The sequence below is a fragment of the Mycteria americana genome, chromosome 1, assembly GCF_035582795.1.
Source record: "Mycteria americana isolate JAX WOST 10 ecotype Jacksonville Zoo and Gardens chromosome 1, USCA_MyAme_1.0, whole genome shotgun sequence".
Taxonomy (NCBI): Eukaryota; Metazoa; Chordata; class Aves; order Ciconiiformes; family Ciconiidae; genus Mycteria; species Mycteria americana.
In genome coordinates, this window is record NC_134365.1 from 137817524 (window position 1) to 137843628 (window position 26105).

The 26105-nt window shown below is 45.0% G+C and overlaps 1 protein-coding gene across 1 annotated transcript; it reads left to right on the plus strand.

Annotated features, from left to right (window-relative positions):
* The first annotated feature begins 593 nt into the window (after window positions 1-593).
* Window positions 594-25344, plus strand: ACE2 (angiotensin converting enzyme 2). The gene is made up of 18 exons (XM_075491896.1): window positions 594-782; window positions 3841-3999; window positions 5914-6007; window positions 6632-6775; window positions 8131-8243; window positions 8793-8901; window positions 9631-9728; window positions 11238-11407; window positions 12466-12692; window positions 13485-13629; window positions 15237-15335; window positions 16002-16124; window positions 16476-16648; window positions 17614-17672; window positions 21893-21993; window positions 22989-23105; window positions 24367-24561; window positions 25210-25344. Exons 1-18 carry the CDS (start codon window positions 594-596, stop codon window positions 25328-25330), a joined length of 2436 nt encoding a protein of 811 aa, XP_075348011.1. The 3' UTR covers window positions 25331-25344.
* Window positions 25345-26105: the final 761 nt, after the last annotated feature.

The window sequence follows — 26105 nt, forward strand, 5'->3', positions numbered from 1 at the left end:
AGTGAACACGTTTAAAAATCTGGTTTTATATGTCCCAGTTGCTTTGAAAATGAGGTATATTCTCCAAATCACTCGGGCTTTGCAAAGCCTTTTAAAACATGGGCCTAAACACCCAACCAGGTACCCTGTGTCAGGCTGACTGGGGTTTCTTCCTGCCTGGGAGTTAAGGTTCATGGCTTGGTGTTTCAGTGAAGTTTCTAAATATTTTTACAGCTTATCACCAACCTGTTAAAGGATTCACAGATTCTGAGCTACCAAAGACACGGGCAGGCTATAGATAAAGTGACCAGCTGTATCATTGACAGCACATTTGGGAAACATTAACCAAAAGTAAAAGCCTTTTATAAGAAGGCCATAAAATGGCAGGAGGAATTATGTTTTTCCAAAGTTAATAATTGACTTTTGTTTATTCGGCTTTTTATAAAAAACTTTTTCCTTTCTCCCCTACAATGGATAAAACCTATAAAAGGCCCAGCAAATTGGATTCAGCCTTTTTTCTTCACACTAGCCATGCTTGAAGGCTGATGAGACAGAGCCCGACAGAGAAGCTTACCTGAGGAAACCTACTTCTTTGGGAGGTTCTCAGCCCGGACATGAATATGTTGGTCCACCTCTGGCTTCTCTGTGGTCTGAGCACTGTCGTGACCCCTCAGGATGTCACACAACAAGCCCAAATGTTTCTAGAAGAGTTTAACAGGAGGGCAGAAGATATCAGCTATGAGAGCTCCCTTGCCTCATGGAACTACAACACCAACATCACCGAGGAGACTGCCAGGAAAATGGTAAGTGCTCTGTCCTGTGGGTTTTACTGGTGTTTTGGGAATCTGACAGCTACTTCCTAGTTTATTTTGTTTCACCGAGCTTGGCTGAAGTTGGAGTGCTGCTTCTTTGGTAGCTGTGGTTTAGTTTCAGGAGGGTAGAGGGGCTTGCTTTAACATAGCAATGCCTCACTGGAGGTGCCGGGGCCGCTACCAGCCTCTACAGCCTAGGGTTGGTGCCTGGGCTGCCCTTGCACTGCACGGGGATGGCCGGAGGCTGGACTTGTCCCTAGCCATCACCCCCAGTCACCCCGGTGAGTGGAGGGAAAAGGCGAGGGAGCGCTGCATGTTTGGTCCCAAAATCTGAGCTGGATGGAGAGAGACGCCGCCTTCTGCTCGGGGTCCACCACCACCAGTGCCTCCCGGCACGGTGTTTCTATGCAGGGCCCCTTTCCTCTTGGAGAGGGCACAGCCCGGAGGGGATGGTCTTCTCCCAGGGCCTGGGCTAGGTGCTGCCCTGCGGCACGAGGGAACGGGGTTCAAATCTTGCACCCATGTGAGCTCAGTTCTTCCACTTTTCGTGAGACTGAACTAATACTTGGCTTTTTACTGACACGGACAACGCTCTCTCTTCTCTGTTGCTGAAATTTTTTTACTTCTCACTGAATATGCCAACATTTTCTGAATGTAGGCATTCTATTAAATGTTTGCTTTGGTCCACACCCTTTACCCAGTGGGACCTTCCCCCCCACCCCCCATCACTCTTCTCACAGTCAGGGCTGTTGGTAGACTGCCTGGAGGTATTAAACTGGGAAAAATGAAGTGAGATCATGGATTTCCAAATGCCAGCAGTGGAGTTTGTAGTACAGTGGTCTAGTACGTTGGTTTGAAAGTCAATTTCTATCTGCAGGAAGGAACCACAGCATTTGTACTTATGCTATCTTGCACCACAGTTCTCCCTGCTTCTCAACACCAACCTCTAGCTGTCCCAGCCAAGGGGGTCTCTAGGCAAGTACCGTGTTTATCAAGAGCAGTCAGCCATGATCTGGCTGGTTAGCTGGTTACCGATACTGCCATGCCTCAGGCTAGCATCTTGTAACCTTGGAGCCTTTCAAAATGAACAAAAACACCTTGAATTTTGTAGCTGTGTGTATTTTAAAGTTAACTCAAGCTTTAGAGAAAAACAATTCAAAGCATAAAAATGAAGCTGAATATCCTACATCTGCTTTTGCGTAATGGTTTAAGTCGTCCACTTTGTGGTCTTATAGCTTAATTAAAACATGGTTTAATTATCGTATTTCTTAATTAAAGCAAGGAGACTGGTTGCTGGAAGAAATCCTAATGACTAATCATTGTCAATCTGGAATGTTTTCCGAGGCACCAGGTACTTAAACTGTAACGTTTCCAAACACGTAAAATGAAAGCCTCATCTAGTACTTTCAGCATTAATGAGGTGATAATAAAATACATGAGGAGATACCAGCAATAAGAACCAATTAGTCCAGTGGTCAGAGAGAACGTTTTCTCTCACTTGATCTCTTCAGTAGCGCTGGTAACAAACCCACTGCTTCCCCTCCTTCCTTTCTGCTGGAGGAGCAGAGTTAATGAATACTGTCCCTTCTGGCTCCTTCCCATCCGTTTCCTTGTAAACTGGGCCACAAACCCCGTAACTGTTCTTCTGACTTATCAACCAGTTCCTCTAACTGGGGAAAAATCAGACAGCAAGCTAACTTCTTTCCCCCGGCTTTTGTAGCCAAAGAGCCCCCTCTCCTGCCCCGCCGTTCCTAAGGCACCTCTCCGTCCCTCCTCAGGACAAGGAGTTCAGAAACAGATTTACACAGTGATGCTCTTCCTCTGGGTGCTTATCAAGCTCTTGCCCGCTGAGCTTTGCAAGCTGCTGAGCAGCAGCCGGGCTGTTTGCTCTGCTCCCGTGAAGGGGAGAGTTTGGAAAGCCTCCCCGTGATGGCTGCCCTCCCGCAGAGGGGCTGCATGGGCAGGGGGGGACGTGGGGATGGGACTGCCAAGGGCTTACGTCTGCCACCGCCTCTCTCCACCAGAGCCTAAAGCAGGTACGGTGGGTCCGTCACGCACGGGGCTGGACTACCGGGGCACAGCCCTGGCGAAAGCGTTGGCCTCGCCATGTGTTTGCACAGGGGTGAAGTGTGCCTGAAAGAGCTCTTCAGGCACAAAATGACATTCGTGTTCCCTGATGCCTCAGCAGGGAGGGACGGGCATTTCAGGTGCCCTCTCCACAACCCGGGAAGCTCCGGCATGAGCACAATTAATTAAACTCTCCCAAGGACCCAGGTTAATTCGTACTGTTCTTGTTGCCATTTGGGATGGGTGCTGACATGCTGAACTATGTACAAACACATTTTAAAAAGGTGAATAAGAACAAGACAGTCCCAAATCCAAATAATGCTCTTATGGAGCTACTTTGTGCACTGAAATTTGGGATTTTCACGTGTCATGGTATGTAATTGCAGCAGTGGTAAAAGCAATCTCATGCAAAACATTGAGGTTTTGCATGCCCAATTTAGGCACCTGTTTAGAGCCTCCTATGCCCAAGTGTAATCTGTTATTTACCAAAGCTTCAGGAGAAAGTGGTATTTGCATAATGAAAAGACTCAGTACCAATATCCTGGCTGCTGTCTGTCACTGCTACTGAAGCAGAAATGGGGAGTGACATCTGGGTCACAGAACTGTTGTGCCCTGGCTTGCATCTGGTTTCTGTTAAGCACGTGTGGGTGAAGAAAAGCACTAAGGGAAGAATACGTGGTGATTTAGAGTAGCGAGGAACACAGCTAGGTGATGCTGGATCAATTACAACAAGCACGGTGTGAGGAGGCAGTCCTGCTTTTTGCTGTTTCCGAAGAAAAATAGTTATCTGGATGTGTGAATAAAACAAAGCCAAAAAGTTCTCCAGCCATTTCACTGCACAGTGCAAGCGCTCAAGCCGCAATCCACAGCTGGTCTCCACAAATGAAGCTCTCCCCAGAAGCATTATTTTTGCCCACTGGGTACATCAGGCTGCTGCACTCTTTTGGTGGAGTAATTCAGGGTTTGTGTGAACCCCTTTCAGAACGAGGCGGATGCCAAGTGGTCCGCGTTTTACAGCGAGGCCTCCAGGAACGCCAGCAGCTTCCCGTTAGCCAGCATCCAGGATGCTCTCACCAGGCTCCAGATCCAGGCTCTCCAGGACAGAGGATCATCTGTGCTGTCACCGGAAAAATATAGCAGAGTAAGTTGATGAATGTAGCTCATTTTTGTTGGGTGAGTTGAGCTGCCTCCCACAACACCCACGAGCGAGGGCACGGTGCTGTCACCACCCTGCTTGTCTCCCAGCATCGATATGGGGAGTGTGCCTGTACGAGGTGCTCATGGCAGCATGTGGAGTGGAGGGGAGGTCTGGCTTAGGAAGCTGGTCCCCACTCAAGTCAGCAGTTTTGCCATGTAATCCATGCAGTGAATTTGAAACAGACACACGCCTCAGAGTTGTCCTTGCACAAAGGGCCGGATTAGTCATAAGAGGAAAAGAGGACCTGCGGTAAGTGCTTGGCTAAGTCCAGACCTAGGGCAATGAGCAGAAAGAGATGGGTGAAAGGACATTCAATGAGTCAAAAAGGTGGAGGTCGAGGAAGTCTTTCCTTCTCTGCACATGTTGCGTTATCAAACTGTGAAAAAGAGGGGATGTTTCTATGCGGCGGGCACCCTGGGATGCCTGAAACTGGGGAGGGTTGGTGACCTCCTTCCACAGAAAACTGCTGAAGGCCAGCAAGATTTAAAGATTTAGCAAGATTCGTAATGAGATTTGACATTTCCACTGAGAAGTTCATGTAAAAGGCGTGTATATGGATAATGACTATATGTGGAATTGGAGTGAGCAGCTATGCAGACTCAAAAGGGATTTATAACCAAACACTTGAGGGTTAAATTAGTTTCCTTTTGCTGGAGATCAGCTTGAAACATAGCAATGAGTTAGGGGGTCCTGCAGTCCTGATTATAGAAGGATCCTGAGATTTTTCTGCTAAGGTCAGCAGTGTTAACCACTGTGCAAGAAAAGCAGCGGACTGGCTGGATCTCCTGTCCGATCCAAATGAGATGTGTTTCTGGAAAGACAGATTACCTTGGTGGGAATGCTGACAGTTCATACAAACTTATATTTATTTTGGAGCACAGCAGTGCACTGATGGTAATGCTGTCTCTGTTGAGGAGGTATTTTCTTCAGTATCCTCCCTGTTTAGACACTTGCAGTTTCCTAGATAAATGGCCTTTGGGGCTGAAATTGTTGATTCTTGCTTGAAAAGTGACTTTTTGTACAGTGTGATTCGATTCCATAGGAATATTTAAATATTCTTCACTGATACAAAAATTTCCCTGGGCACCCACTTATTTTAATGCTGACAGAGATAAAGTTAGAGCTAGTCGTTAACTACCCCTCCCACTGACAGCTCTACATAGTTCTGATTTAAAGCTTTAAATGAGAAATAACATAGTCCTAAAGGAAAAGCTAAAAGTGCATGTTTTTCTTGCGGTATGAAAACCTGAAAACAAAAAAAAAATAAAAACAGAGCTATGTAGCATAGCGTCTGAGATAGAGCTGAATGATTTCAGATGCATTTGGCCTTCAGCTGACCCAAGACATGAACCGTAAGTTCTCTGTAATGCAGTATAAGCAGATCTATGCAATCAGTGTGATGCGATGTTAAAAACCACAAGCAAGAGTCAGCCTGGCAGCATCTGCAGAAGGAGCCCTTTTTGCTGCCATTCAAAACCATGACCTACCTGGAAAGTTTAGGCGGGTCCACGCTTATGGAAGCACATTGCTAAACTTTATTGTTTTATTGCTGCTGTATATTGATAGCTCTCTCGTGACAGTCTGTGCTCATTAAATCCAGAGCTCTGTCTGACTGGATATTAAGGACCTGTAGATTACATCATGTATTTGGGAGATTATCTGTCTTTTCCAGCTAGGTCCTGGTTCAGTAATGCATTTAGGCAAATTCTTTCATTAATCTCTACTGAGCTTAAACATATGCTTAAATGTTAAGCTGGTGGGTGAAGTGCTGAATCGAGCTCTTAAGGAATTAGCATAATTGGCTGTTATTTTGCACAGAGTGGGTTTCTAATGGGCTATCTCGCATCTAACTTGCAGCTGAGCACTGTGCTAAATACAATGAGTACCATCTACAGCACCGGGACCGTCTGTAAAATCACCGAACCGTCTGAGTGTTTGGTGCTGGAGCCAGGTACAGTACTAACCATTGCCCCGGCTGTGTCCTTTACACTGAGGGTTCAAAAAGAAAAAGCCCAAGGGTGGCTCCTGACTGCAAGAGAACAGGCTGTAGTTTGAAATAGATACATCCTGCTATCTAAAGCTTAGTCATAATTTAATTGCACCTTGCAGTTCAGGGACCTCCAGCGGGCCTGCTGCCCGCGAGACATACTGTCTCCTACTTGTAGTAGACAAGTGTAGGAGAGGGCTGCTCAGCTTGCGTGGCAGCTTGCCTGTCACCTGGGGTTTGCCTACATCACAGAAAGTCTATGTTTTTCCCCTGTCATCAAAGTCTTGTTGGACTCAACATTGCGTTGAGGCCAGTCCCAAGAACGCTACCAACTTAAGGGAAGCTAATGCAGAGAGAGCATTTAAGGGACGCATGATCTGCTCCGTGTCTCTTAAAGAGAAGAAGGGGAAAACCTTAAATCAGAAAATGATGCAATAAAATAATGGGATATTTCAATATATCAAACACAAAGTGTTTTCTTCTTAGTTAATGAAATTTCTTTCGCTTTGGCTCATTTGCCTGCTGTGAAAGAAAAATAAAGAGATTCTGCTTTTCCAAGGCCTAGGACTTATTTTTTTGTTCTGACAGGTCTGGACACTATTATGGCTAATAGCACGGATTATCATGAGAGACTGTGGGCCTGGGAAGGTTGGAGAGCTGATGTTGGCAGGATGATGAGACCATTATACGAAGAGTATGTTGAACTTAAAAATGAGGTTGCAAAGCTTAATGGTAAGTCACAATTTTTTTTCTTTTTTCTGCCTTCCAGAAATTAACAAACATACCACAGTCTTGCACAATTTGCACAGGAATTCAAAAACCCATACTTTTTTACACATTGATGAGCAGTGCTTTGCCCATAATTTGCTCTTGGTGCGCACATTGTAAAGTGAGAGGCAACGTAGACAGGTGCCATCGACCAGATCAGAGGTCTGTCACCAGCCTGGACAAAAGGGGGATGTCTTTGTTGGCCCCTTTCCCAAATGCCATAATGTATCAGTGCCCTTCATTACATACTGCCTTACCCAGAACTACACTGCTTGTGACTTATGGGCAAGCACGCTCCATTTAAACAACTTCTGAGTGCTGCTGAGTCTTGGAGACATCTCCTCTTTTCTGTCGGCCTTGACCTTCTTGCAGCAGCCACAAGCAGTGATACATTTATAAGCTTTATGCCCTATCTGGAATGATCAGATTTGGTAGGCCTGGGCCAGCAGATGCAGCCAGGTGCTTAAAAAGGATTTTGCACTAAAGGAAATGTGCTTCCAGTCAGACATCTCCACACAAATCATAGGGAACTGTCTTTTCAAGGAACAATGGCAGGTGGCTGCTAATTTTCTTTGGGGGTCTTCTAAAATAGCTTCTGAAGTAGCTACATCATCTGTGTCTTGGCCAAGCTGCAGCTGTATCACCTACTTTCCTATACCCCTTGTTTTGTGAAAATTGTCAAGCTGGAGCTAAACACCAGCAATAAGAAATTATAGTCCAAATAGTTCGACAGGAAAAAAACAAACATTAAGAAATGGTCATTATGACCTTCTTCCATACCACTAAGGGCGAGACCTCAGTTATGAGCCATTTCTACTCCAGGCTTGATGGAGCTCAGTGGACTGGAAGACTTAGTGGAACTGGGAGCTGTGATTCAGTCCTGGTGTCTACAGTTGCCCTGGCGGTTTTGTTGCTGGAGGAGGGGGCCCATATTCAATGTCCACCAGCTTATACCTTCTGTAAGAACCCCTTAGTATCCAGCCTGAGCAGTGGCTGCCCTCCCTCATAGCCGCAGGAGCTCTAGTCAGGAGTGACGATTTCCTTTGACCTCCATCTCCAGCTGGAATGACCCTAATTAGCAGGTAACCATGACTGCAATTTCTGCATTTCTTGGAAATCTCCTGTACCTGCACGTTCATGGGATAGAGCCTTGGGGGAGCACTCTCCTCCCCGCTAGACCCAGAGCATCTCGTGCTTTGCAGCTTTGCTTTGGGAAAAGGCTGCAGGTCTGCATGGGATCAGCAGGGAGCTGCACTGCCTCTGCAGACCTGAGCAGTGCCATGTGTGGTGTCCTGATGTGATGCATCCGTGCTTTAAAGGTTATTCTGACTACGGAGATTACTGGAGAGCAAATTATGAAGCAGACTATCCAGAAGAATACAAATACAGCCGTGACCAGCTGATCGAAGATGTGGAGAAGACATTTGAGCAGGTAGAGGCAGGAAAAAGCTCTCACCTGGGCCACAGGGTTGTGTTTTATGATGGTGGGTTCACACGTCGATGTGAAAGAAGACGAGACCTGCTCTAAACTGGCTAATCTCTTTCTACATGGGGTTAACAGATGTTAGGAGACATACATGACATTTTTGCCTCTGCAGCCATTCTAGGACCAGCTTGGTCCCCTTGGGCTGCACTATGCCAAAGGCTGGGAAAGAGGGAGCTCTGCAGATCCATGTGTCTCCTCCAGGTAGGGCCCATGGGGGGAGGTATGTTTCCCATGGGGTAGATGGAATCCTTCATACTTCACATCTAAAGTTAGCAATGCTCCCTCCCTCGTACCTGAGCAGGACTTCTGGGGCTAGGATCTGGACTCAGTGCTTCAGCCCCGAGGCAGGGGGCAAAGCTCAGCTGCAGGTTTGGGGTGTACTTCCCTGCTGGGAGAATTTCATCAGAGACACCTTAGAGGCTCTCTGTTTAGGAGGGATAAGTGGTGTAGAGTAAAGAGAAAATAATTTGTTTCCTTTTCCTCCTCTGCCTCCAGATAAAACCTCTGTACCAGCAGCTGCATGCCTACGTGAGGCACCGGCTGGAGCAGGTCTATGGCCCCGAGCTCCTCAGCTCCACGGGATGCCTCCCTGCTCACTTGCTGGGTACGTCAACGCGGCCGTGTCGCGCAAGCCTGGCTTTGTACACGGGACAGTCACCTTCAAGGCACATGGGAACAGAGTAATCTGCCTGTTTAATCAGGATATTAACAAACAGGTTACAGATAAGAGAAGGGGAGAGGAGAAATGGAGAAGTCCCTGGCAGAGATGACACAGGTGCTTAGCAGCAGAGGCAGGTAGGGAAGGCAGGTGTCCTCATCCTCGCCGGAGCTGGCGGCACCCAGCTCAAAACTCCAGCACTGGGCTGGGACATTTCCCTCCCCTCTGCAGCACTTGTCTTCCTTAGAAATGAGAGTTTCAGAGAGACTTGTTTTTCCTTTTAAATCTTATCCTAAGCTCCCACGTTTCATGACTTTGCTTTCAAAGCATGCAACATCAAGCTGCCCTAAGTGTAACGTACATGAACACGGCAGCAGCAATCACATGGACTAACAACATGCATGTTCAGTTGTTAATAGACCTTTAGGAAGGTGATCAGTCCTGAAACTGTATTGTACGAGAATAGCTGATCTTCGGGAATAAAAGGATCTTTGATCTGAGTTTGACCTATGCATGACTTCCCGGAACTGCTCCCCTCCACATCTGGATCAGACCTGTTTAGATGTATAGGAGTCCCTATTTATGACACTGCACAATTTATAGAACTGTCTGGCACTTTTGAACAATACATAATCAATCATTTAAAGTATTTCTATGTTTCTCTCTTTTTTGAAGGTGATATGTGGGGTAGATTTTGGACAAATCTATATCCCTTGACTGTTCCCTATCCAGCCAAACCAAACATTGATGTAACTTCTGCAATGGTTCAAAAGGTAAGAAAGGCATGCCTTTATGCAATATACATTATGTAACAAATCCAGATGGTATAAAAATTATACACCACATGTCAGCTGCTCTCTAGAAAACCATAGCTGTCCTAAGGCAAACGCAGCACCAGCAAAGCATTGCTTTCTGCATCCTTTTTTGCTCTTCACCTTAATGCGTTCATGCATTTTCCACTGTACCTTTTCACTTTGCTGTTCTCCTCTCTTTCTTCTCCACCCTCTTTGACTGGCTTAATCTTGGCTCCAAGTCTATTTTCCTCAGAGACACCTATCCATTAAGAGATATATTTTGTACATATAAATTTTTCAGGAGTCATGGAGTTGGCTGGTATCAAATATGACCTTTGCCAGCCATTACCATAATCAAATAGTTTGTATATCGCAGGGGTTTTTTTTGCCAGTCTTGTTTATTTGGATACAGCTAGGAAACTGCAATGCTGCCTGTTATCTTTTGATAACTGCATAGCACCATAAGGTCTCTGTTTGAGATCTGTAGTGCTAACAGCCGTGACAGCACCTTTACCAGACTGGGAACATGGGTGAAGATAACTCTATGTAGTCTTGCCTAAGCTTCACTCCTTTTATAAAATAAAAGGTGATCAGTGGAATTTGCTTTCTGAAATACGATTATTCACCTGAAATCTACCCTTCTCTCATAGGGAGCACTCATGCAAATGTTATGCTGGCAAGAGCAGGAATAGCTAAATTTGATTCGTAAGCAGTTTGCACAAGTCTGCATTAATCTCACCTCTATTTTACAGTACTGACCCCCTTGTAGTCATAACTTTGTGTATACCAAAGTACCACCATGAGGAGGGAAGCATTACTGGCAGAGCCTCAGGGCAAAGGCTGGAGTCATCCTTGGTGGTGGATGCACCCAATTTAGGATTCTCATCCAGCTGAGCTGTCTGCCACCTAAATCTCTGCGAAAGCTCAGTCCAGTAAATGCAGAGCTCCTGCTATGTAGAATAATAAAATTGCTGAATGACAAAAGTATTCTGGACATTAACATGCAGTTACAATCTGATAAGCAACTCCTTTAGATACAAGTGCCAGGTTTTATGGTTCTGGCCGAGATCTCCTCTCATGCTCATCTGCTGGGAATGCAGTTCCATTCCCTCAAATGAGTTGTCCCCGACTGAAGTGGCTGAAGGGTCGGATCCCAGATCTGACATGCTACTGACAGGAATGCCTTTTTTATCTTTACTACCTTATCTTTTATTGAGGGCTTCTCTGGTCTGGGTCAGGTGCTATCTGCTGAACCTCTGAATGCAGAAATCTATTTATTTTGTTTGCGGAGAAAACACTTAATTTCAGTTCCCAGCAGAATTTACAGAAATGCCAAAGGCAGACACTACCGTCTTACTCTCAGTAAGTCAGGTGCTGATCTGAAGTTGCTGGGACATAAATATGAAGTCAGCTGCCCTGCATTATGCCAGCCGTCAGGAACAGGGTCCATGAAGAAGCAGTGGTTAATGGTGACGTTGTCTCTTTCAGAAATGGGATGCAATAAAAATATTCAAAGCTGCTGAGGCCTTCTTCACCTCTGTTGGCCTTTATCCAATGACTGAGGGCTTCTGGAATAACTCCATGCTCACAGAACCGACAGACAACAGGAAGGTTGTCTGCCATCCTACGGCATGGGATCTGGGGAAAAATGACTACAGGTACTGCAATTACTATGACCCTTTTTATCCCATCTCTGAGAACTTTCATATTTTCACTAAAGGTGCACCATGCTCGTTTAAGTTATAATTTTTCCTTATTTATTATTTTTTTCTTGCTGATAAGAGCGGAAAGGAAGACAAGAGAGCAGGGATCTTGTGGGACTGTAGACCTTTCTGTGTAATTTTTTCTGTGAAGACCTAAGGACTGCTTTCAAATTTAAGCAGAGAAGTGACTATTATTTATATGAATTAGAGAAACAAATACTATGTTCTAGGGCTTAAGGAATGAGCAGAAATGCAGGTGCTTGTGGATACCAGTGAGATTTGTGGACACCTGCACATTCTGCAGCAATAGCACAGGGTCCCTGGGTAGCAAGTGAAAACCTCCTGAGAACCCACCATCTATCTTTAGCAGATATATCTGCAGAAAATCCATCGATCTTCCATATTTGGGAAAGGAGAGGCACAGCAAGTTCCCACACAATGAAGTCTCCTGGGGCAAATTCTGTCCCCTTTTGCAGTCCCCGCAGTTACCTGGGGAAAGAGGCTGGTCCCCAGCAGAGCCGTAGTGAAAGCTGCCAGCCTCACACCTCACACCTCAGCAGTCTGGGGAAGGTGAAAGGTAACCCTATTTGAAAGAAATTCCTTTATTAAATACTACCTACATGAGGGTGAAGTAGCAGGAGTCACTGACACGCAGGTTTTTTTACACTACTATCTGCCTAAGTTTGGTGGTGGGTACTCACTCCAACACACACCGTGAGTTTATTGCCAAGTTTGAGAGAGCAGCTGCTTCTCACAAAACAGCAATTTCCTCTTACTCCCAGCACAATTTCAAGGTGGCTAGAAGTGTTTTGCCGAATTCCCCTCCAAGCCTCGCTCTTGCAGGAGGAACTGCACCCCATGCTAGGATGTGGCCGCCCGGGTTTTGCAAGGGGTGAGGGGCGTTGGCAAGCTCTGGAGGCTGCTTTGCCCCGCGGTTGTGGCCGGCAGGGCTCGGGCAGCAGCTGGCTGGGCCACTGTCTCTCTAACCACAAACACTTTGGTCTGGTGTGCAGGATCAAGATGTGTACCAAAGTGACCATGGACGACTTCCTGACCGCGCACCATGAGATGGGCCACATCGAGTACGACATGGCGTACTCTGCGCAGCCCTACCTGCTAAGAGGTGGTGCCAACGAGGGCTTCCACGAAGCAGTAGGTGAAATTATGTCACTTTCTGCAGCCACTCCTCAGCACTTGAAATCTCTTGACCTCCTAGAGCCAACTTTCCAAGAGGATGAAGGTAAATAAATGCATAAACATTATATATTTAAGTGAAAGCACTTGCAGGCCTTATTTTGTAGCCAAAGATTGTGTCTGCAAACTGAATGATCAGCTGAGAGGCTTCTGAAAATCTTACCCCACTAACTTACCAGAGACAGTTTTTTCCCAAATCACATTGTGAAGCAAAGATCGCTGCTTTATAATGCTGCTACATAATTTACAAACAAATAGCTAGCACTTCTTTACCTTCAGTACTGAACAACTCATCCTAAAATCTTCATAGTTCATTTAGATGAACCTCCAATAGTCTTTTCAATTTCTGTTGCATGAATCCATACATATCTCTACCAAGGTATGTATTCAGCAGTTCAAATGAAACTGAAACCTTGAGATTTACGTCTCCCACTTAAGTGAATATTGAGTGGACAATGCAGGCAGGCCCTCATTATAATGCAGTTTGTCTGGCTTCTCTGAGTATTACCTTATGAGGATGGAGATGTACCAAAGCCTTCAGCTCAAAATTCCCCAGAGCATGGGAAGGTTTTCAGTGGAGGATGATGAAATGTAAATGCCAAAGGACTAGGTTATTTAAGAGGTAGGGGGCAAAGAAAGAGAGACAAAACTGTATACAGTACCTAAGTGATCTTTTCTCATGTTTTTTTCAGTCATATTATTCCTTCTACTTTTTCCTTAGTGAAAATCTGTAATTCCAACCAGATGTAAGCATTAGCTGTAAAAGGAAGCAACTTCAGCTGTCTAATCAGATACTAATTGCTACCATAACCATTACCTTAACTGTTTCTCTCTTCAGAAACTGAAATCAACTTTCTGCTCAAACAAGCACTAACGATTGTTGGAACAATGCCTTTTACTTACATGCTGGAGAAGTGGAGGTGGATGGTGTTTAGGGGAGAGATTACAAAGCAGGAATGGATGAAGCGGTGGTGGGAGATGAAGTAAGTTTGAGAAACAAAGAGGATTTTTTGCAAATGAATGTGCAAAACCAACCCTTTGTAGGTACTCAACATACTGTGCCCCCATAGGGCAGGATCTGTCTCGCTGTTTCTACAAAGCCCCATAGAGTGCCAGCTAGAAACACCCAACATGGTGCAGACGATGTCTCACAAGCCATGTATCCCCATTAGCACTGTGTACAGCCCCGGGTAGTTTACCCTGCCTCTTGGCAGACTTTCTCATTTCTAATGTCAGCTTCTCTGACAAAGACAGCCCATGGCCTTCGCACGGGATGTTCTGGATCCCAGGATCAACATCGCTGTCCCCCCGACGCATGCCCTGAGGCATCTTTGTAGCTTAAGCGCAGCCCTTCCCTAAGCCTCATCGGGCGCGTGCTCTGGTTTGCTCCCCACCTCCTTAAGGACAAGTGGAAAGCGAAGGTCATCGTACTTGCCAGCCTGAGAAGCGTACAGATCTCAGTCTACCAAATATCTGTGCACACTTCTCTGCTCTGCGTTTCCTCCCCATTCTAGAGTGGTTTTGGAGGCAAATTGTCTGAAAGACTCCAGACTGATTCTTTCCTTTCTTAAGCATTAAGATATGTATTATGTATTCTTTCTTAAGTGTTAAGGTTATGTATTAAGACCACCTTTCTCGGTCAAGAAAATACAGTTCCCTTGGCAAGTAACATCCAGAGGTGCCTTTTCAGATTATGCCCACCAGCCAGTCTATTTTCAGCACCCTGGAGCTCAAGATTAAAAAGCGGTTTGATTCAGACTGGACTCTGTCATTTCCAAGGTTTGTTAACATGGGGGCAGAAAAATGCGAAGAAACGAACAAGCCCCACACTGAAAAAGTAGTCTGCACTCCAACACGAACACAGTGAGCCTCCATCAGCAAACAAAATCTATAATAAAACTTGATATAAGCTGTAAAAATCAGTCAGCTTCAATTTATTCAAAAGTAGCAGAGATGTCAGAGAAATGGAGAATGACAAATTGTTCAGAGAAGCTTATTACATCTGCTGTAGCGGCACTGCCAAGCTTTCTGCTGGAACAAGACCTTGAAATACAGGTTTACGGGAAATATTTCCATGTAAGTTTATTACCATTTTCAGAATTTAGGGCATGGGTTTGTTTCCATAGTACTGCTCAGGAAACATGCTCTCAGGAGAGGAAAATAAAGAGCAACCTCATCTCCAGCCCAGTGGCACAGCAGGCCATACACCTTTTGGGTCACCCAGTCTCTGCATGCACATACCCAGCACAAAAACGCAAGTGTTAGTCTCCAAACTTGGGATGGCCCAGGGCATGAGGTGTGTGTGTGTGAACCTCATGTCTGGTAGATTATTTCATACCACTAATTCCTGCACACCCTGCTATCATACAAATACCTTCCTTGCACTATCAGTTTCAAAGCAGCTTCTTCTCTGTGGTCTCCAGCTGTGGAGCAGTACTCATTTGGGGTTACTGGGAGCTGTATGGACTTCTTCTGTTTGGAAGTGAGAGAGGTGCTCATACATATCAGACAATACAGAGGAAGAGCAAAGTCAGATTATTTTTCCTTATTATCTGTTAACAGAAATCCTGTGTTTTTCCTTCATCCCCAGGAGAGAAATAGTTGGCGTTGTTGAACCAGTCCCTCATGATGAAACCTATTGCGACCCTGCAGTGCTGTTTCATGTGGCCAATGATTACTCATTCATAAGGTAGCTCAGTGTTTAATTCATGACCTACATTTTGGGTACAGAACAAGCCCCGACTACCTAAAACATCTACTGGAAGTCTCAGGACACACTCTTATTTTGTTTAAAGTCCTGACTGAAGGTCACTGATTTCAGTGGAATTGTTTCTGTGGACATCAGGGGCTGCTCCATAGCAATCTCTGAGCAGCGAGGAGGCTGCTGAGCTTCTTGCCGAGCAGAGAAGCTTCCTGCTGCCATCAAACTGGTGGGAGCACATCTGTATGAGATGCTTGCCTCTTGGGGAGACAGCATGCTCCATACCACTGTCACTTGGGCCATGCACATGCAGCCCTGAAGCAACCAACTCTGGACGTCCCTCCATGTCCCAGCCACCTCATTTTAGAGGGCTCAGCTGGAGCGGAGAGTTGGGCCTTAAAAACTGTACTCGCTCATGGTTTATGTGGTAGCAAACATATTTGGGGCTCTTCTGCTGCATTTGATCTTGGCATTTTGTTAAATCTGAGTTAGTGTAGACTATAAATATCAGCTGTCTGCTCTCCCTGCAGTGCAGCCTCCCAAGCAGGAGCGCCGGCTGACACAGCAGAGCTTTCCAAAGGCCAAGGGCTTGCAGATTTCTGTGCCAGATGACTAATAAAACCTGTGCCTGCCTTCTCCTTGCCCTTCCTTTAGGTATTACACCCGGACCATCTATCAGTTCCAGTTTCAGGAGGCACTTTGCAAGGCAGCTAACCATACCGGCCCTCTTCACACATGTGACATTACCAACTCCAGAGCAGCTGGTCAGAAGTTGAGGTAACAAAGCAAATTTCTCACACGTAATAAATCAGAGTATAACAAAGCCTTGAAAGCTTCTGGAGTCAATGAGGTTGCATCAAGAATGAACCTAGCTTGAAAATTTAGCATATATCTACTCAGTTTATTTTGACAAGTTGACTAAATTTATATCCACTGAGGATCTAAACATCAAAGGTTTGATTGCCTGTTAATGAGAAAATAGTTTATTTTTATTAATAGGAATGATGGGAGGAAGGAGGGAATTCAGAAGCAAAAAAGAAAACTTTGATACCAATTGCAGATTTTTTTGCTAGATGTCTAGATGGAACATGGCAATAACATATATTACCTCTCCTTCCACATACACAGGCAATTGCTTGAATTAGGCAGATCCAAGCCCTGGACTCAAGCACTGGAAAGCATAACAGGAGAGAAATACATGAATGCAGTGCCCTTGCTCCACTACTTCGAACCTTTATATAAGTGGCTGCAAAAAAACAATTCTGGCAGATACATTGGTTGGAAAACAGACTGGGCTCCATGTACGTACAGGTTGTCGGTGAATTAAGGACACTTGGGAGTCCTCACAACCCTTGACCAGCAAAGTCCCTCTGTCTTTAGCTGTTGGAGGCTCTTCTCCCTAGGGAAGCAGGGTTATGGGGAATACACACTGAGCAGTAAGTTCTACTCATGGGAAGGCAGACTGGCTTCCTCATGGCCAAAGCTGGAGAAGTCAGCACACATGGGTTTTGTCACAGCCTCACCCAGTTTTCAGAAATAGAGTTTATTTTTTTTAATAGTGGCAGCGCTAAGAGTGTGGGATGGCTGTGCAGAGGGAAGAAAGACCAGCGGCTTGGACTTGTGTGGTGCTTGCCTGAGAGCAGCACGCCTGTTCTGCAGGGCTGGGAGCCACCCGTCCTGGGAGCTAGAGCTGGGGGCATAGGCGCAAACCAGTACAGAAAAATTACTACTATTTTGTTTGCTGTCATGTGCTAGTCAAAGACGGGAGCTCAAGTGGAGAGGAAAAGGAGAAGACCATGGAAAAATGCATTTTCCAGCATATTGTGGTGACATTGAGTGTTGAACCACCCAGGTTATACACGTGTAATCACTGTCAGTACTGAAGAGCACTGTAAGTCTTACAGTGCTGTGCTGGTCTCTAATGGTGGGATTCACCTAACCAGATACCAGCATCTGCATCTGAGCTGCTCATTCCCAATGGCGGGAAAGAGGCAATTCCTTTGGGAGATGTCTAAAGAAGACTGGAGGACTGCACTCTAGATGTGCTCGCTCTTTCCGTCTACTACAAAGCCAGACTTGGGTGACTGACAGCTCAGATGTGGATGTTTGCGGTAGAAGTGGCTGAAGGGAAACAAGATCAATCCCACCAAGCTGGCCAGGGGGAGCAGGGGAACCTGTAAGGAAATGCTAGCCATCCCACCATTTCCCAGGGTCAGACTTTCTGTTGCTGCAGCTCTGACACGGCCCTTGTTTCTTTTTAAACCAGATTCTGGCAATGCCATCAAAGTGCGCATCAGCCTGAAGTCAGCGCTGGGGGACCAGGCGGTAAGTGTGTTTGTGCTGTGGCACTCTTCCCATTGCTCGGGCAACAGAGACGTGCTAATGGCTCTCAGAAAATAAGGCAGGGTATAGCTGATCTTTGTGTCTGAAGAGTGGCATCAGCTCAGTTGAAGGGTTATCACATAAAAGATGTCTTGTCTGAGTTTGCGGTCAAGACTCCCTCTACAATTAGTGGAGGGACCTCTCCAGGGAGTGATCGCACCCGTTTTAAGAAAGACATCTCAGCTAGATGAGTTGAGTTATTCTCTGGAGGTACTGATCACTTTTAACCTGCTACAGAACAGGCCGGAGGGCTAGCATAGGGGAACCCGTGTACCTGAAAATGGCTATATTTTTCCCAGCTATGCTGATGTGTAAATAAAGCCTCTACCTAATTTCTTCTAATTTCCATTATCATGGCTATGGTGGCTGCCTTCAGAAGTTATTATTAGAGCAGCTACTTCACATTTAAATGTGGAGCTAAAGCAGAGGGGTTGAATCCCACTCTCTATTCTCAAATGCTCTTGCTTTCACACTGAAACACTTCTGTCAGCAGTCCTTTGTAGAGTTTTGTTTGCCTGTCGCTGTAATCTTTCCAGGCCCTGATATATTCGGCTGCCTCCTTGCCCTCCAACCCTTATGCAGAGACAGCTTTGCTATTAAGATTGTGGGGGGCACTGCAGCTGCTTCTGTTTCAGACGAGGAGAAGGGCTTTCATTCCCAAGAGCTTGCCTGCTTTCTCCAATTATACCAGCTGGTCCAATAAAATGTATTACAGCAACCGAAAAAACTCATCAAAGCCAAAGATGGCTTTTAAGATTTTAAACAGAGCATTGGCTTAGCCCATCTGCTTAACCCAGACTGAAAATTTGCTCCTTATTCTAGCTGTGCCTCTTTATGCTAATCTCACAGAGGCAGCACAGAAGGCTTAAGTGCAGACACTTCATTCCTGTTAATAGCCATTTTCACCTTGCAGAACATTAGTAATTTTCCAAGAACGAGTATGTCATCAGGCAGGTCATTTAGACCTGCGCATCGGATCCTATTGGACTAGCAAGGACACAATACCATGGGCTCATTTTTCATATGAATTGATGCTCTCGCTTCTATCACGCTCTCACATGCAAGCCCCACTGGAGTTTTATTGCTTCCTAGACCGCTGAGTCGCGTTAGATACAATTCAAAACTGGTATCAACAGCATGAAAAGGTTCCATATTACAACACATTTATTAGTCATTATGGTTAATGTTTATCTTAATACCATTTTTATGCTTGCCTTTTGCCATCATAGTCTTTTGTTGTGCAATTGAGCAGCTGTAAAACAATCTCATACAGATTACTTAATTTGAATTATTGTATGGATGGTAGGTTCCTGAGCTCTGAAGAGCAAGCCATGCATTTTCTTCTCAAAACCAGTCCACATCACCAACTTGCAAGAGACCTTTTCCATTCAGTAGCTTTCTGAATGGAAGCTCCCCTATCAGCTCTATCTATCAGCTCCCCACAAATTTCCCTTACGCTGAGCTCCCGGGGACGTGACTGAATGCTGGTATGCCAGCAGTGGGTAATGGTACACCCATGAACTGCCGTAGAGAAAAGGCAGGGGGAACCTCGGCCCGACTACACAGAGCAATACGTTTTGGCTGCTTTATGTGGCTCATAGCGCACAGAAGCTGGGAACCTAGCGCAACTGTTTGTTTAAGATGTATTTCAAGCTGCTTTGCACCATTAGGCCAGCAGAAAGCATTCTGAGCGTACCAGCAAACCTTGGATAGAGCAGAAAGGGAAAGACCCCTCCGTCTTCTGCAGAGGGGGCGTCAGTGGGGGGCAGCGGGGGCAGCTGCAGGGCACGCGGGAGGGCTTGCACCTCTCAGCTACACGCCCTGGCTGTTACCAGCAGGGAAGATTCAACAGCCCAAAGTTCTGGCAAATTAAGCATCCAGACTCACAGATGGGTTTATGGCAGCTGTGCCAGAGCATGTGTGCTGCCGCAATTACCCTGCTAATTGTTTTCAGGCTGATGAGATTAAAGCTGCAGCCCTAGCATGGCTGGATCACCAGTGTAGCTGACGAGGCTGAAACACCCAGAGCTTTGCTTCAGCTGGGGCTTTATGAAAGTGCACTCCCAAGGGAAACTGCTACAAGACCCCTGCTGAATCACTCTGGGTCTCTCTTATTTAAAATAAAGGGTTCCAGGAGTGGCAATCCCCTGACCACCACTTGAAAACGGGACCCCTCTTCAAACATGAATTCAAAATTCCCCACTGAGTCAATGTCGTACGTGTGATTACATTGTAAAAGGCTGGCACCCAAGGCGGTGCTAGGAAAAGGAGACCTGTCAGCCTGCAGGCATTTTGATGGATTTTACAATGGAAAATCCTTTTTTGAATTAGAGGCCAGACTTACGCTGTCTTTCAAGTCACACGTGGGACCTTGGCGGGAACATGCTGTAATAGAGCAGAGGCGCTTGGCAAAGTTCATTTCGCTCTGAAAGGCAAAGCAGCCTCTGTAACGAACAGCGAGCGCCGAGGTAGGTTTCTGAGATGCCTCGGGAAGGCGTGTGGGCAGTCATTACTCAAACACAGATCAGAAGCCAGCTAGGTACTTCCCATCCACGCAGCCTGTAATGGTATTTATAAAGGCACTTGAGAGGCACGGTGGCAATTAAAATACATTAGACTTAAAAAGACAAAATATACGCCACGGAAACAAATGATTAAAAAGCTAAGATGCTAAGTACAGAAAGCAGCAGTAGAGGAATCAAGCTCAATTAGCTCCTGGTTAAAAAAAAAACAAAACAAAACAAACCAAAACAACTGCAGAGCCTAAAGATGTTGGGGAGAAGTGAAAAATTGCGAACCCCCGCACAACAGCGTCGCGGGCTGTGACGGTGAACACTGCCAGCTGCCGGAGACAGCAGCGGTAACAACGAGAGCGCTTCGGCGCAGGGCTTTGCCTGCTGCCCAGCAGGCAGGAGAAAGCCGGGGGCATTTGCCGAGGCAAAGGTGACTCGCAGCTTCAGCCCTTGCTAGCGGGAACAGCCAGAGCTGGCACAGCCCCTGCCCTCCGCACGCCGCCGGGATCGGGCTGGGGGCTGCTCTGCTAGCAGGGGCTTTGGGTCACCTGCGCCTTGCTGGTCCTGCACGGACTGACAAGAGTTTCTGCTCTTTCCTGCCGTGTATTTCTCTCTCTCCGTTTTATATCGGTGTCAAGAGGAGGACAGGGTTGAAAAATGTAGCTGGGTTTTATAAGGCCTGTTACAACAGAGCCGCCTCCTACCACACCTTCCCAAATGACATTTGAGAAAGTCAGGAGCTGTCTAAAACTATCACTGACAGCATTTATAGGCATTCCTGCTCAGGTACCATAAATGCAATCAAATCTAGGCCTTTGGGGGATAAAAAAAATTGCCACAGAGTTCAAACGGGAATTTTCCCTTCGTACACGCGCGGTGTTACACAAGAGACCAGGCTGCATTATCAGCTCCTGCGGTGGTTTTTGCCCCCTGTACACCTCCCGGTTCCTGCCCCAGAGAAGCTGGTTTTGAATTCCACTGCAAATAACTTTGGACTCATAAGGCAGGCCAGGAGGAGCCTGCACACAGGCAGTGCATTTTTTATATCACCTATCTATTCGCCAGGGAAGAACAATAAATATATGCCTGCTGTAGAAATACTGGTGCAAAGAGTTTTTTACTGAAACAAAACAAACCCCAAACAAAAATCCCAGCTCATCAAGCAAATAAATGAGCCACCTTCCCACAACAACCCCACCCTAAAGTTTCTCCTTCTTAAAAGAGCCGGTCTGCAAATAAAATTATGTGATTAAAAGAAGATCTAAATTATGGAATCTTTAGACTTCAAACAGAATGCACAATATTTAGTAGGAATAATGTTGCTCCTGCTGCCTTTGCTCCCTTTAAGGCAGGGAGATGGGCTGGGACTGCAGCATCTTCAGCTGTCCGATGTAAAGGTACCAGAAATTGCAGAGGGACAGTATGATGCAGTGTCTGGCAGCGGGGATGCCTGCTTGGTTATTCTCCTGCAGAGCGCCCGGATTAACAGAGCTAAAAGGTTTGAGTAGGTTCCTGAAGTGCTATCATGGCACAAATAAATAATACTGAAGTGCTTGCCAAGCATTACAATTGCTATTTCTTTTTAGAATGATTTCTTAGTGTCAGATAACTTGCCATCTCTGATGAATTTCTCTTGTGCTGTTTTTGCAGTATGAATGGGATGAAAGCGAGCTCTTCTTGTTCAGGTCATCCATCGCCTATGCCATGAGAAAATACTTTGCAGAGGTGAAGCAACAGGAAGTTAACTTCCAGTGAGTGGCTTGCTTAATTGTGCCGGCTATGTCTATATTGCTTCTGGTTCGCTAGCAGCATGAATTGGTGGAATTAATTGTGCCTTCTGTCAAATGTAAGGTGATAGCCAACAATGTCAAACATCAGCTGGTTGTAAAAGGCAAGGTGCCAGCTTGGTTACATGCTGTCTTTTCTCTTCACTCAGGAGTCTGAAGTTGAGGAGTAACGTGCTAAAGTTAGGTAACTTCAGTGGATGCAGAAGGCTTTGTCTCCCACAGCTTACCACTCTGGAAGCGAGCCTTGAGAAGTTGTGCTGGACACCTATATGGGACTAGCAGGGAAGATACATTGATTAGAAATAAACATTTCTAACAATGTATGTGTATGATACTGAATATCCAAGAGGTTTTGGGCCAAGGAAAGATAAACTTGTTGATTATAAAGCACTAGAATTCTGTGCAGACTTACTAATCCTATCTAGGTTCACTTAGAAACATAAAATTTATAATCTGAAATTGATTTTGGTAAGAAAAACAACCCTCTTTATCAGGTCTCTTAAAAAAATTTCAGAAGCTATCTACTTAAGCTATTTGATTTTACTTTACAGAACATCAGTCATAGAACATCTAGGATCTACTCCCAGCAGAATATAAGGATGAAGGATTATTTTTTTTTTTCACTTGGTAGTTCATACATCACCTCATTCATGAGACCTGCCCCAAACACTCTCTGTTCTGCAGCTGATAATGTGCTTTGGAAAATTATGCCAAGGATTGTCTTAGGTACGGAGTAGACTCTCTCCACATAAAGTTACGAATTAGCACATAGAAAAAGAAATTCTGTCAGGAAAATTGATTTCACTTCCCAGTTGAGGTCATTAGGAAACGTTCACTCAGCATAAACTAACCCCCTGGCATTGCTGATCAAACGCAACTGTTCACTTGACCGAATTTAAAGCTAATGTCACCTCAACAATTAACAAAGAAGAAGCCTTTCTCTTCTGTTTCTCATTCAGGATTACAGACATTCATGTTGGGCAACAGACACAGAGGATCTCCTTCTACCTTACTGTCAGCATGCCAGGCAATATCAGTGATATCGTGCCCAAAGCTGATGTGATAAATGCCATCAGGTGAGATTTTGCTCTCTGGGAAAAAACAAACAAACAAACAAACAACCAGGTGAAAGGGTGGAAGGCAAAGCAGTGCTCAAGTCAGCTGAGGCAGAAGGGGTGATAAGAAAGTCAGTTCTGCAGTTAGCATGGAAATAGTGGGATGAGAGAAACTGTTCTAACAGAAAGAAAACAGTCCATCTATCTGATAGAGTCTTGGACAACAGCCAACGTAAAATGCTTCAGGGGGCTTGTAAAACTGCCATAGCACGCCTAATTGCATCATACCTTGCCAGAAAATATAATTGCTCAAACTTTAACAGGAACTATCTTATATTCTGAAATACAGAGCACTGTAACTGTGTGCTGGCACGTGTGTTTTCTTCCTCTCATTAGTGAAAATTCAGTGCAAGAATTATTGTTAGCAAGGACTCCAGAATAAGGATGTATTAGAAAGGCAGCCAGATGTATTTGATTATACAGAAAAGAAGAGGTCAGAGCAAGAGCTAGTTCCTACTTATGGGTGAGTCAATGAAGAGCTCTTTTATAGCACAGTATGACACCACTGTAAGTCATTGCTGTAAAAATGATAAGTAAAACTGCCACTCTGTAGATGGTCACAGATAATGTACAGTGGGAAATGAAGAGGGCACAAATCTAAAAGCAGCAGCAACATGAGATGGGGTGAAAAAGCAGTGAGATAAGTTGGTGAACCAAGGGAAAAGAATACGGCTATGAAAGTCACTGTCTGGTTAGCACTCAAGAGCAGAAGCAGAAGTTCAGGGAAGATCAAGGCACTGAAAATACACCAGGGAAAGGGTTTTCAGGGCGGTGAAAAACACAAGAATCAAAACTATGGAAGACTGTAGGAGGGAAACAGGTAAGAAGATGTCAAAGCTGTGGTTTTCTGTCACATATCCAAGAAACTTATGGATAGCCAAGAAACTTAGGGTAAAGAGAATGAGGGGCAAAATGCAAATAGAGAGGGAGATCAGAAGGCTGTTTGCCTCCTTTTCGTAAATGTTAAGACTGAGTTTAAGAGTTCATACAGTGTCTGAACATGTCAGTTAAGCTGCAACAGGTTAAGGGCTTAAGTTGCTGTGGTTGTCATTCACCACCCCATGCCAGAAGGAATATGGGTTTAGCAGTACCTCCTGAGCAGCCTTTTCAACTGAGCAGTTCCGGGGAAGCTTGGCACACTGGAGTTTTATAAAACAACTGAAAACTGTATATTTCCTTCCAAAAACCCAGTGAAACTGTTTAAATTTGCTCTTGATGGCAGGATGTCTCGGGGACGAATCAACGAGGCTTTCAGACTGGATGATAACACGCTGGAGTTTGCGGGCATACTTCCGACCCTGGCCACACCTTATGAACCTCCAGTCACCGTCTGGTTAATTATATTTGGGGTGGTCATTAGCCTGGTTGTCATTGGAGTTATTGTCTTGATCATCACTGGGCAGAGAGATCGCAAAAGGTGAGTAATATTTTTGATACTATGATCATGACCACTTGGAGACGTCCTGACGATTGAATCACAAATAGGCTGCCAAATCTAACTGAAGCAAGTTAAGGAATTAAAGCTTATTATCCCCCTCCTATCAACAGTGACAGCTAAAGGTTCAGCTCCCTGCCTTTCAGTGCACGGCAGCTTTGGCAGCTTTGGCAGCTTCGTGCAATCTCCCCGTCATCAGCAGTTTAACCAAGGCAGCTGGATGCTGTGGCCTCAGGGAGCCGCGGTGTGGCCAGGCTTCTGCCAGCCCCACTGCAAGGTGGATGGAGTGGCCTGCTGGGAACACAGTGCCTTCTCCAACAGCAGAGTTGTCCACATTCATCAGCACCTGCAGTTTTCAATAATCTTGTTGGAGGCTGTCCAGTAATGTAATTTTCCTTAAATATTATTGCATTAACAGCAATATAGCTGGTTTGGTTTTCTATGTCTCTCCATTAATGGGGTTTCTAAGAATGTAGTAGGTTTGCTACAGTTCCCCTTAAACCCAACACAATTCCTTTTATATAAATATTCCCAGTTAAACACAGTATTATTTACAGTAGGGGATTCTGGGGATCCAGAAAGACTTGAACAGAACAGGGGCTTCTAATATAAAATGAATTTTCATTACAGGAGGGCGAGAGAAAGTAGGAGTGAAGCAGGATCAAACTGTGAAGAGGTGAACCCTTACAATGAAGAGGGAAAACGAAACATGGGTTTTGAGCCATCTGAAGAGACACAAACATCATTCTAGAAGACGTGGGTACACTAAGGGTTTCTGGGTTTTTTTCATTTCACCTTTAACAATAGTGCCTAGCAAGGACCGCAACACTATGGATGTCATCAAACACAATGTCTTCTGGTTGACCATTAATCTACTGGTTCATAGATAACAGCAACTAAATCTGCTGTTTATGTGATAACTAGAAAACATGCAAAAACTGAAGATATATATGTCCTGTGGCTTTTCTATGAATTATGTGCATAATATTACACACTATTTGTGCTGCTTTTCATAAGTGTGCTGCATCCAACTTCTTTTTGTTTCCTCTGTAATGAAGATACAAAAGCTTGGAAGTATACGGTTGTATACAGATCAAGAGGGACATAAGAATAACTCACATACTCCTAATGCCCATGAGGAACATCTTGACCTTTCCACACGGAGACCTCAAAAGTGTATCTAATAGACAGTGAGAAAAAAACTTGACCACCAGAAGAACCTTGGTGATGAAGAACTCAATTTGATATGAAATAACTGCAATTTTTGCACCTTTAGGAAATCTATATCAGTGTAAAATGGATACTGGATGAAGACTAACAAGCACTGGAACTTTGTTAGGAAGTTGTAGCCTAAGTTATTTTTCTAACTGTTTGCTTGATAAGTATTGTAGATATATAAATATCCCATGCTCCCTCAAAAAAAAAAAAAAAATTTAAAGAGCTCTGTGCTAAGCTGTCATCTAAAAATGGAATAAACTTCCTTAATACTAAATGATCAAAGTTCTTTTTTTTTTTTCAGTACCTCA

What these genes read in the sequence shown, in the direction of transcription:
- ACE2 (XM_075491896.1), top strand. Translation starts at nt 594, where the DNA reads ATGAATATGTTGGTCCACCTCTGGCTTCTCTGTGGTCTGAGCACTGTC. An exon ending in CTGGGGAAAAATGACTACAG is followed by an intron (nt 11,408 to 12,465) that starts GTACTGCAATTA and finishes TCTGGTGTGCAG; the next exon opens with GATCAAGATGTGTACCAAAG. An exon ending in CAGCGCTGGGGGACCAGGCG is followed by an intron (nt 17,673 to 21,892) that starts GTAAGTGTGTTT and finishes CTGTTTTTGCAG; the next exon opens with TATGAATGGGATGAAAGCGA.